The 12,233-nt window shown below is 31.9% G+C and overlaps 1 protein-coding gene across 1 annotated transcript in view; it reads left to right on the top strand.

The window, feature by feature from the left end:
* Positions 1-6,593, top strand: part of LOC145662671 (putative fatty acyl-CoA reductase CG5065) — a 154,203-nt gene extending 147,610 nt beyond the window's left edge. The window contains exon 9 of the mRNA XM_081728484.1: positions 1,868-6,593. Coding sequence (XP_081584610.1) covers positions 1,868-2,024 — 157 coding nt within the window. The 3' untranslated portion in view covers positions 2,025-6,593. The remainder of the gene's footprint in view (positions 1-1,867) is intronic.
* Positions 6,594-12,233: the final 5,640 nt, after the last annotated feature.

Here is a 12,233-nt window from a genome sequence, read left to right as displayed (position 1 = left end):
GACTGATCAATATAAAAGCTTAAATTTTTCTTTGTTTTCCAGAAATAAACCAACACAGTGTCAATCGTTTGTGTATATGTGTGTGTGTGTGTGTTCAAAGTAGCATAATTTGCATCTATTGTCGGGTAGGTACATTTGGGTATTTTTGCTAAAAGAACAAGTGAAGGAAAAAGTAAAAAGAAAATTGAAGCAAAATGCAAATGAATAAAACAAATGTGGTTGGCACTTCCTTTAATATAGCTAAATTAATCTTATCACATAATTTCTGTTATAGGAAAGGGGCACTCAACAAATTAGGGAAAATTTGATAAGAAAAGGGAAAATTTTGCGTCAGGGAAATTTTCTTAAAGAAGGCTACACATGCTGGTACCGTTTCCCTCTTGGTCAAATTTGTATGTGGAAATTAAGGACTTAAAATGAATGGATAGGTTAAGGATAAGGATAAGACCTAAATAATTATGTTCTCTTTACACGTAATATTTATTGTGCTGGTCAACATTATCCGATATATTTTTACTTCTTACAGTATAAAGTTAGTAAAAGATCAATTAAGTTAAAATTATGGGAAACCTTTTCCCAAAGTTCTGAGAATTTTGTTCTAAAATTTTAATTTCATTATCGTCCGTCTCAACTACATTTTCTAGATTTTTTTTTTTTTTTTTATCATAACATCCGTTAAACTGTACGGATACTTTCAGATCTGAAAACTTCATTCATTAGATCAGCATTGTGTGGTTTTGCATTATTATGTTCAGTAATGGTCAATTTGTGACACTGTTGATCCAATCGCTTGTCGCAATGGACAAAACAAAATGTTAAAATAATATTCTATGTTAATATGTAGTTCCTTTTGATAGGAAGATTATATCATTTTAATCTCAAAACATGTTACCAACAGAAGAATAAGATCATTCTTTAAGTAGTAACAGTTCTGGTATGCGTCAGAGTTACCTCGTTGCCATATGGTTATTGTAGGTATCCTAGAATAGGAGACTTGAGTTCGCTTCCCGATGAAACCTTACGTTGTTCGGATTCATGTTATGCTGTAGTTCTGTGTCTCATATAGCTTCAGTACTAAAAGAGGACGCTAAACTCCAAACCAACAACAATCTAGGTTGCCCTACTCTTTAGACTAACTTTCGGTTTCCTGATTAGAGTATGGGATCCACGTTTTATCAGTTATTGTTATTCGTTGCCAGAATAAGTTCCCCTACAAGCTATTAGCTCCTGAAATTTATGTAGTTATGTAATAACTGTCGGATTTGTGTAGTTTTTGCTCCAATCCCACAGACGTGGTACCCAGTGAGCCGAAACCTTGCTAACTCAAAAAAGATCGTTTAGAATTTCATAAACCTTCCGTATAACAATGCCTACCGTGTACTAATTCCTTAACTTCGCGAACAGTTATAATCACTTTTCCTGCAAGGGGATCTTCACAGTAGTATTATAACGTTAACATAGTTTACAATTGCTTTTACTGTATATGCACTATGTGGATCGTTTCTAGGGATATTCTGCCATCTTTAAATCGATCAACCCATGATAAACTATTTTTGGGTTCTGAAGACCCGACAAATACTCCTTATATTCGTTGAATGATTTTAAATGTTTTAACATCTTTCCATATAAAATGCTATAATGAGTCTTTACGGATTAGCCGGTCTTCCATATTTTCAAAATTAACACTTAAAAGCACGTCCATACTCGCACATAGGGTAAGTTGTGTTGAGCGGCGTTGGAGAAACGCCGCGACAAAGTATTAGTTAATTTTGTGTTATTCAGCGGCAGAAACATTTCCAGAACCCTGGAAACATGCATTTTTTCTTTTTAAATTTATATATAATTCTTCAATGTTGTCATTTTGCAGAATGTACTATCTGCACATCTTCACACAAGTTGTTCTAGCGGCGGCCGTGTGGAAATTAGTTGCTCTCCGGTGGAAGGCTGCCCAACAAGGATTGTACTCGCTAGTGGACCTATCAATGAATATCTATCGCATGATTCCTGCTATAAAGTTGTGGTGACCTACGATACCAAGTGGTTTACTGTAAAAGGACATTTCTTTTCATAAACTTCATTCAGTTTTACATACAGATTTCCGATTACTTTTGCTTATCAAGAAAGAAGTAAAGGCAAGGATGAGAAGGAATCCTTAGAAAATGTTGCTGTTATCGTCTGTTTGAAGTCTTATAAAATTTTAATATTTCATAATATATCTATTACAATTCAACAAGCAATATAGAATCAAAACTGTAAGGGAAAACTTTCCTCTATTTCACTTCCTTTGGATTAGTGCCTTCGCCATGTTCTACACGTTCTGGAATTATTTTGTAGGTCATTTTGAATTACTAATGCAGCAATTGATAGAATCAACAAAAGTTTTAAAGCAATTGTGCATTCAAGCCTATATAAGGATAAACTAGTATTACAGATCTACCTACTTAAGGATATAATAAAGATTTGAGAAAGAATTTTAGCGTAAGAGATTCAGAATAAACAGATATCTCAGTTGATATTTATTATGTTCTCTATTCGGAAAAAAAATGTGCAAATTGGAGAGGAAATCGACATAAAATTATATATTTCTTTGAAATTGATTCCTTGAATTTGATCGAAAAATGGCAACTAGGACGTTATTTTTGGTCCAGAATTAAGAATTAAACAATATAAATAAGTTTTCGAAAATTGATTGCAACAATTGTAATCGTCTTGAACTTGACAAAAAAAAAAAATAACGTTGAGTATACACCCTCAAAACATATAATAATTTGAGATACATACAATTTAGGTGTATTCAATGTGTAACGAGAAATGCATTGAATTTGTTACGCAGTGTGAAACAATGACATACATTGTGCTGTAGAAAAATCATTTCAAGTAATATGAAAATTTTAGAATTTGCATCATTAGTTGATGCAGTAGTAAAATTCATCCGATTTGAAGGTTTACTATGACGTAGCGTTTTATTTCATAAAAGTACCAACACAAGTCAACATAATAAGATTACTCTTTCTCTTTTATTGCTCGTGAAGAGTGGCAAATTTGACCAGACGACTTGATATAATCTTAAATTGTATGTACATTTTAATTAATATTATTGATACTTTTAAATTAAAAAGGAGGATTCAATGTCGTCAAGTAATTTAAGAAACTTTTCAGTATCTTGATAATTCATGAAAGTTATTTGGATATATGTATTTATAACTATGTATCAGAATCACTAACACGAAGAGCAAAATGAAATTGTAAATTTTATTGACTGAATTGTAATAGATATGTTATCGCAGCAACTCGAAGTAGTAGTAATAATAATAGTTTTAATCTTTCTTATTCCATGTTAATTCAAAATAAGTTAATATACGGAAGTAAAAAGTAAAACTATTACTATTACAATTGTGATTAGTGTAATATATTCTATATACATAATTATGTACATACTGTTATTTATGCGTTAGTTATAGCTTTTTTGATATTCTTATTTAATTCTTTAAATGCAGAGTTAATCTAAGAACGAATGCTCTCTTTTGCCCAGTGGCGGCTGGTGTCGGAGTAGAAGAGGGTTACAAACATATAAACAGAAAAAATGAATATCTAGTGTAGTTAGATTCACATCATGCTTTTTTTCCTTCTTCTTCAACGAACAATGTTCAGTAAAACAGAACTGATAATAATTTATGGAAACAGAAAAGGAATCATCAGGAAGTAAAGATGTGTAGCAGGAAGTAAACTCTTAAGAATTTAAAGACGTATTTGGTTGCTGTATAGACCAATTGCTATTGCTTGTATTCCTTGATTTACTCATTATTCTAGCTTTAGAAACATAATCTAGTACAAAGATTAAAGAAGTCATATTTAACCGAGGATACGGAGATTTAACAGTGATCAATTTTACGTAGCATTGATTCCAAATTTAGAAAAAGTGTTTTCTGTGCAAAAGATTCGGTTTAGATTTCTGGTGGAAGTCACATGGTCTACATCACAACTTTAAGCTTTACATCCATCTCTAATAGAAGCATTGAGCTGCAAAGGGAAGGCTAAATATCAAAATTATCAACCAAGAAGACAATCATCAAGTTATCTAAATAATGTAATTAAATAATTATATCGAACTCTCGCCTACCTTATGAATGTTACTTGGCTTATCTGGATTTATACATGAGTAACTTATGAAAATTACCAACGGCAATAATAAAATGAATTGTAAATAGAACAAAGATCCTTTTTCACAATCTCTGTTCTACGTATTACATTTATTAAACTTTTAAGTTGAACTAAATCAATAGAAAATTGTCTTGCAGTCTTGTGTAAGACATTTAAAGTTTCATCTTATAATTTCAATTCAGTGATTTATGGTTATTGTAACATCATGATTACAGATACAAAGTTTCAAGATTGAAATCTTTCATACAAGGCCGCTTCAATTTGTAATTCACGAATTCAAGAGATTATGTGGAAGAAGAAAACTTGTAAAATCTTACTTAATGATTTTAAAATAATAATAATCTATTTCTTCAAAAACTATTATAATTATTGAGTTATTAATAAAACATTCATTCACTGATCTATTCATAGCTTCAGAAGATATTTCAAGGTCTTCTATTCATGACAGGCTAAAGAGGCCTACGAGAATAAATCGTACCCTCAACGGAGTTGGAAGTCGGTTCATCCAGTTGTAGTTAAAGGCCTTATCGAGTGCGTCCCGTAACTCTTCTGAAGATATTGATTAAGTGATAACCTTCCTCGAAGAATCTTATATATTAATTACAGACTAATAGAAGTAAAGATCGACAGAAATTAAAATATAATCTTCACGAAAGAAGTTTCTGAATATTTAGATATTACAAAGAAAATATATTGGATTTAGTGGCAGCGTTGTAGAAATCTGTCAGAAAATGTGGCAACTTATTTAAATGTTATCTCCTTGGTTTTAAACATGTAGTCATTTCTGCAGAATATCATTAGCATAGATATTTCTTTAACGTTATTTTCTGTGCTTTCCACAATTTCCCATAATTTATAAAAAATACTGAGAAATACTTATAAAAAGCATGGGAGTGCTAATACTTTGATACTAACTTAAGAAATAGCTTTAAGACATCTTTTCTTTTAATTTTGTAACGTCATAATTTTAAATTTAGGCATGTTCTACTATCCGTGAGAGAAGTGCTATTTAATTTTTCGTATAGGCCCTACTATTTATTAAAATTTACCTGCTGCCACTTATATCATGAGCTAGACAGATATATTTATCAGTGCAGATATTTGAAATTGCAACTAACAGCACTTCTTACTAGTTGCACTGTTTTTAGTTTTGTAATTTTGAAAATTCATTAAACGGATATATTTCAACAACGTGTCTTCAACTATAAACATGAGATCCTACGTACATTATGATGCGGATATGACCCGTATTTATATAGTATGCGGAAAAATAACATCGCCAATTTCTTCAGTTGGTTCTTATAACAAACGAAAGAAAAAAGTTCTAATAAACGTGCGTCAAAAAACGCCTCCTTTTAGACTTATTAACAGCCAAAAATGTAAAAAATCATGTTTTAAAATGTCCCTGCTTAAAAAGTATAGGACCTATTGCAAGCAGTTCATGGAATTACATAGAAACTAGTATGCGCTCTATCTAAATATCTGTATTTCACAATCGTCTGGTATTCATACAAAGAGTACTTAATTAGTTCTTAAAAGTGTATCCTACCCTAATTACCTTACACCATATGCTACGCCTATATCAGAGGATTACGAAACATGGATATAGATAGAATGCATACTAGTTCCTGTGTTTCAAGTAAGTGTCCTCGGGCTATCAGCGAGGTGAAGATTCATCTGCAGGTGTCTGCATTCGAAACATCAGATGTCAACATCTTCATCTGGCTGATAGCCCAAGAACACTTACTAAATTCACGTTGCCAAGAAACATTCAATTTTTTCTTTAGCTCCTGTGTACTTCCACGAACCGCTTGCGATAGGTCTCATAGTTTTCAAACTGGTATGTTTTAAATCATTCGCATTTTCGGCGGTTAATAACATTGAAAAGAGGCATTCTTCAACCTACGTTTATTTCAACTGTTTTCTTCCATTTGATATACGAAATCACCTCTCGTAATTTAATTCTGTTATTTTTCCGCTGAAGAGTATGTATGCAATTATATATGCTCTTAATATTATTAATCTATATATTATGTACATCTCATTCATATTTATGTATAGTGTAAATTAGCATTGACTATTCAATAATAGTAGCTATAAGAGGAGTATATTTATTCACAGTGGTAATGTATCAATGATGTATTGTTAGATAATTTTATATTGTCATTCACCTTATTGTTAACAATGAAATGATGAAATATGACAAATAATACAATGATTTATATTATGTAACATAGAATATCAGCAATTATCATGATACTGTACTCATTAGGATAGCTACTAAGAATGACGATATAATCTCAAATTTTTCCATTAGAATATTGCTAGAGTTAGTAACTTGAATTGTGAAAACTTAATGTAAATATCATATCTTGTAAACTGTATCATTTTTGCTGAAATACTGAATAGTTTTATCATCATAGACTCTTCTTATTTATTTATTATTTAATTGTAATTTGCTACTTCACTTCACTATTCACTATATGAAGCTTGATTCGGTAATGTTCACTACGACGAAATATTTCTTAATTCTTCTAACTTCGTGACTCTCCCCCCTCAAGAAATCTGAAAAAAAAAAATGAAATTACATAGCCAATCCTTTCACTTTGATTAAAATAATGATAATAGTTTTTATTTATTTTTTCGTTAGGTTCTCACACTTATCTTTTACTGTGTGTGTGCGTATGTGAGTAATGCTTCAAACCAAACAATAAAAAGTTATTATTCAGATAAGAAAGAGTTACAATAGTGCTTAAAATGATTCATTCAAAGTACCCACGGGGATCGTAATAATGAAACTAAATCTCACATTGTAATGAATTTACTTTCCTTTATTTTTTCCTAAAAAACAAAACTGTTTTGTTGCAATATCTTATGACATTCACAATACAATTTTCACACAATTGTACCGTAGTTGTACCATGCTTGTATATCGCACCGCACACTCAATATACTAGTTCTTATACTCAATGTTCTGAACAATAATATTTAATTTTTCACCTTTGAATACAAGTATGGTTCTTCTTTAGGGCGAAGAAAATGGTTAAAAGAATGGAATATTTTAGTTTAACGTCCCACGATTATGCCTGTTAGACTACGGGAGATGGAAGATGGTTGAAAGAGAATAGAATCATTGAAATAAGTGAAATGCGAATTACACAGTTTTCTCAAATAGCAGCCTGTCATAAACAAGTCGAAGTCCTAAGTGGAACCCAGATAATTATCATTGTTGCCAATCATTCTTAGCTTCCTTATCATTGTCAAGAAATTCGGAACTTATTTGTATTTTTAATTTAGTTGCTCTGAGTACTACTTGCTTACGGCAGGCTGGTTAAAAAAAAGTATTTTTGACAATTTCTTCCATCATACAATTTAACTATTGTTTTATGATCTGCTAATGTGTTGCCCTTTAATAAATAACAGTGATTATCTTCAAAGTACAGTGAATTATATATTATTATTATTATGAATATTAAGTACATGTACAACTTCACATGATTACATTTCAATAATCAATGATAGATGTTGCTTTGCCTATTCCACAGGTAAGTGATGAGGAATATTTCTATAGAAAGATCTTCAACTAAACAGTATTCACGGTAACTGAAGTTAGAGTATGGGCGTAATGCTCCGAGAGAAAGTTTGATAAACAACTGTAGAACAACAATCGTAAGATAAATATTCTCTTTGATACTTCTGGATTTCAGCACGGTTTCCTAATAATATGTTACAAGATATTATTCATAGCGACAACAGTAATATTATCAGTTGAAAATTTTCAAAATTTTAACTGCAAAATCGCATATATAGGCATATTCTAATTACTAAAATATGTCAAGTCATTTAGTTTCTATTTTCCAAGTCTCTCTGGAAATGAGTTGTTTCAAGTCACTGTTTTCAGTTTTAAACGATCACAATTCGTACATTGTTCGATTTTATTATTTTGGTTGTCTTTCTCACTTCAGCTCATTGCACAGTGGACGAAATGCACAATCTAGCTGTGCAAAAGTCCAAAATGAAGTTGCTTGGAATTGCACCCATCGTACCTGTAATGAGCCACAAAGAAACCACAGATAACAGGAACAACAGTAGAAAAATATTACATTCTGCAGGGAAATGAGTTTGCACTATAAAAGACGGCTTGTGATACAGCAGCAGATATTACTAATAGTGATCAGATTTAGAGTCAAAGTTAATACATCGTGCTCAACATTTGCTTGACTGTTAGGAATTGAGAAGTGCTGCATTTGCTGCTGCAGGGATGTACTGTGATTGAAATACAAATTGACTGAAAAATTAAATGAATTTACTACAAGTAGCACGCGTACAATATCGGAAGTTGCTGTTCATATAAACAAAAGTATGTGATATTGCATTTTAATGGAAAATAGAGATATCCACCTCGAAATATGTTTATGTGCAACACATAAATGTTCTTGTGTACAATAATAGTGATATTAGCTGCAGCAAACTGCAATCTGATGATGTGTTTAATCACTTCAGATACGATACCTATATCCTGGAGAGAGCTGTTTCAAGTTTGGCGTGAAGAAAGAACTGTAACTACCGAAAATGCTGCAGTTGCAACATATGTCTGGAGCGGACTGGGATTGGAGAAGATAAACACAGGTGAAAACTAGTACATTCAGCACCAAGTAAACACTTTTAATAACAAGCTGTATAAAAATGGCAAAAATGGAATCATGTATTGAAGGCATTTTTATCACGAGAAGGTCCAATTTGTATTTCAATTAAACTACGAGTACACGATTCCATTTCTGCCGTTTTTGGTACAACTTGCTATGAAAATTGTTTACTTGCTGCTGAATGTACTAGTTTTAATCTGTGTTTGTCTTCTCCAGTCCCAGTCTGTTCCAGACATATGTTGCAACCAGTAGCGTACGCAGGAATTTATTTAGGAAGGGTCCAAACTCAAATGAGGGTGTTTTATATTAAAATTCCTAAAATTGCCCCTGAAATTAGGCTAAACTTATACAAAAGTCGAAATTTTCGGGGGAGTCCGGACCCCCAGGACCCACCCCCTGCGTACATCCCTGGTTGCAACTGCAACATTTTTGGTAGTTACGGTTTTTTCTTCACGCCAAATATGAAACAGCTCTCCCCGGAATATAGGTATCGTATCTGAAATGATTAAATACATCATTAGATTGCAGTTTGCTGCAGCTAATATCACTATTATTGTATACAAGAACATTCATGTGTTGCACATAAACATATTTCGAGGTGGATATCTTTATTATTTTCCATTAAAATGCAATATCACATACTTATTTTTTTATACGAACAGTAACTTCCGATATTGTATGCGTGCTACTTGTGGTAAATTTATTTAATCTTTCAGTCAATTTGTATTTCAATCACAGTACATCCCTGCAGCAGCAAATGCAGCACTTCTCAATTCCTAACAGTCAAGCAAACGTTGAGCACGATGTGTTAACTTTGACCCTCTAAATCTGAGTACTATTAGCAATGCCAGCAGCTGTATCACAAGCAGTCTTTTATAGTGCAAACCCATTTCCCTGCAGAATATAATATTTTTTTATACTGTTGTTCCTGTTATCTGTGATTTCTTTGTGACTCATTACAGGTACATCAACGCAACTTCATTTTGGACTTTTGCACAGCTAGATTGAGCATTTCGTTCAACGTGTATTGGTTACAATTTCTTTAATAGTAGCATTAATTATATCAACACAGAAGTATTCACCGGTGATAAGTCTTCCGTGCAATATTCTTGTTTTCCGTTCTATAGCAGATCAGCAAATTGTTATTATAAATGGCACATGAAGAAATCCAACTTGAAAATCCAAGCAAATCACAAATATTTCTATTTTGTATCTAAATTATGCAGATTATATTTCCGTTTCTCTACCTTATTTTATCCAAGGTACTAAAAGAATATTTCAAACATAATTGAAGAGTGCTTTCAGTAACACCTTCTTACAAAGAAATACATTAGAATGATATTATAATATGCTAGGATTTTAATTTTTTATTATACTTACATATGTATCAATAACAGCAAAATGATGCACGTACCTTGCCTTGAGTAGGTATATTCCTTTGTAAGGTTATAATTTCGGAACCTGTGAGAATTTCTGATGTCTTTTTCGAGTCATTAATCAACTAAGGACGTAGCGGAGGCAGGTGATGTCGAGGTATACAGCAGTATTGACAGTATACGGCAAGTCATGCTTCCACGAAGCGTATATCTGTGAAATAATCGTGGCACCACTACTTGATAACGTCAGGTGGCTCGGTTTACATCATTTCAGTCTATCGTACTACTGAGTATGAATAAGTAAAATATGACACCATAGAACATTCAGTTAAATGACTAAGGTCAAACCTCGGTATACAATGGAGGACAAGAACAAATTAAACGAACAATGTCTTTCATGGCGGGCAGGAAACAAAATTGGCACGATCTAAAACAATACTGCCAGGCTTTTTTTTACTTCAACTGTCTTATTAACCACAATAAAACAATGAATATTTTGTGTAATTAGATGAGCCATAACTAAGTCATCTAAGAACAATTTACAAGGAATTCTGTTCATATACCACCATAATTTATTGAAAATATTTCTAAAATTTTAAGTATGAGAACGTGCGTCTGTGTAGATTAACTGTTATCATCTGATAGATGTGCCGAATATATTGATATATCTCTCTATTGTATTATTTTACAGAAAACGTTCTTTGTTTTAATTTAAAAAATAGTTGTTAAAAATTGATCATTATTGTTGGAATTTTCTCTAAAGTATTGATAGATTATCACAATTTCACATCCATTTTGATTTTCTTTTTTCGGTTGTTGTTTGACTTTTATATTACTGATTACGATTTATGGTTTCTTGAGTAGTAGTATTGATTGTTTTCATAAGGCGCTCTACTTTGATCTACTTTGATATTTCCTAGTTTTGTAATATTCTGTAGAGTACATAAAGAAACGCATATGACACTCAAATAACATATCTTTCAGTTTCACGTCTCACGGTTATGCCGGCCAGAATCTATGCAAATCATATAAACATTTCTAATTTATATTCAAATCCACACTATGACATAAGGTACGAAGACAAACAATGGTGATCTGTGGTGGTGAAAGTGTTTAATTAATTGTCATACTAGCCATTTGCAGGCAGTTTGACAGTACTTCCTGTACTTGGAATTCAAGCAACTTTAATTAAAAACCACATTATATCTATAATTGGAAGCATTATAATTCACAATTACAGCATTCAAGTTCGTACACTGCAGAAAGTATATATGTCTTCGATCATGTGAAACTAACAAATAATCATCTATTTAATACCTCAAAATTCCGCTGAAGTTGTCTAGCATAAAATGCAATATATAATAATACACACGTTAAGCTCGAAACTAAAGTATAAAATGAATATTATACTAAGTTATTTCCGTTTTAGAACTGTTTGCCTAAGGTCATTATTACTATGTGGGTTGTACTAACGTCAATACACTGACACAAGTACTCAATATAATGGTACAAGGATATGTATATACCAAAATAATGCCGTTATACTTCAGTAAAATACATTTGTATTCACTTACCACACTTCTGACTTCATACATTTTATTAATCCAGAATGAAGATAAATGAATGATGATAAACTGGAGAAACATTATAAAGGTTGGATATCATACAGAAGACTACTATATGACTACAGAAGAATTAATATGTTTTGAAGCTCATAATAAAATTAAGTTCTTGTACAGAGATAATCGATAACACTGTTCAACAACGAAAATGTAAATTGAACAAAATCAGCTAATTCTTATTGATTTTGTGGTGCTGATCACGAATTTGAAAGTTATTTTCGAATATTAACTCTACTTTTCGTTTTACAGGCATGTCTAATAATAACGCTTTAAAAATAAATATATTCGCTTCGTTTGGGGTAAAATGTTACACTGATCTGGCAACACTGGAGAAACTATATGAACGCTTGGTTTCATTGTGTTCCTTATCTCAGTAGCAGTGATGCCAATTGAAGGGCAATTTCCCTTGGCGCAGGGAAATTTTGAGT

This window comes from Thermobia domestica, chromosome 10 (genome assembly GCF_964235325.1).
Source record: "Thermobia domestica chromosome 10, izTheDome1.hap1.1, whole genome shotgun sequence".
Taxonomy (NCBI): Eukaryota; Metazoa; Arthropoda; class Insecta; order Zygentoma; family Lepismatidae; genus Thermobia; species Thermobia domestica.
Note: the sequence above shows the minus strand (reverse complement) of the source record. Positions and strands in the feature narration are given on the sequence as shown.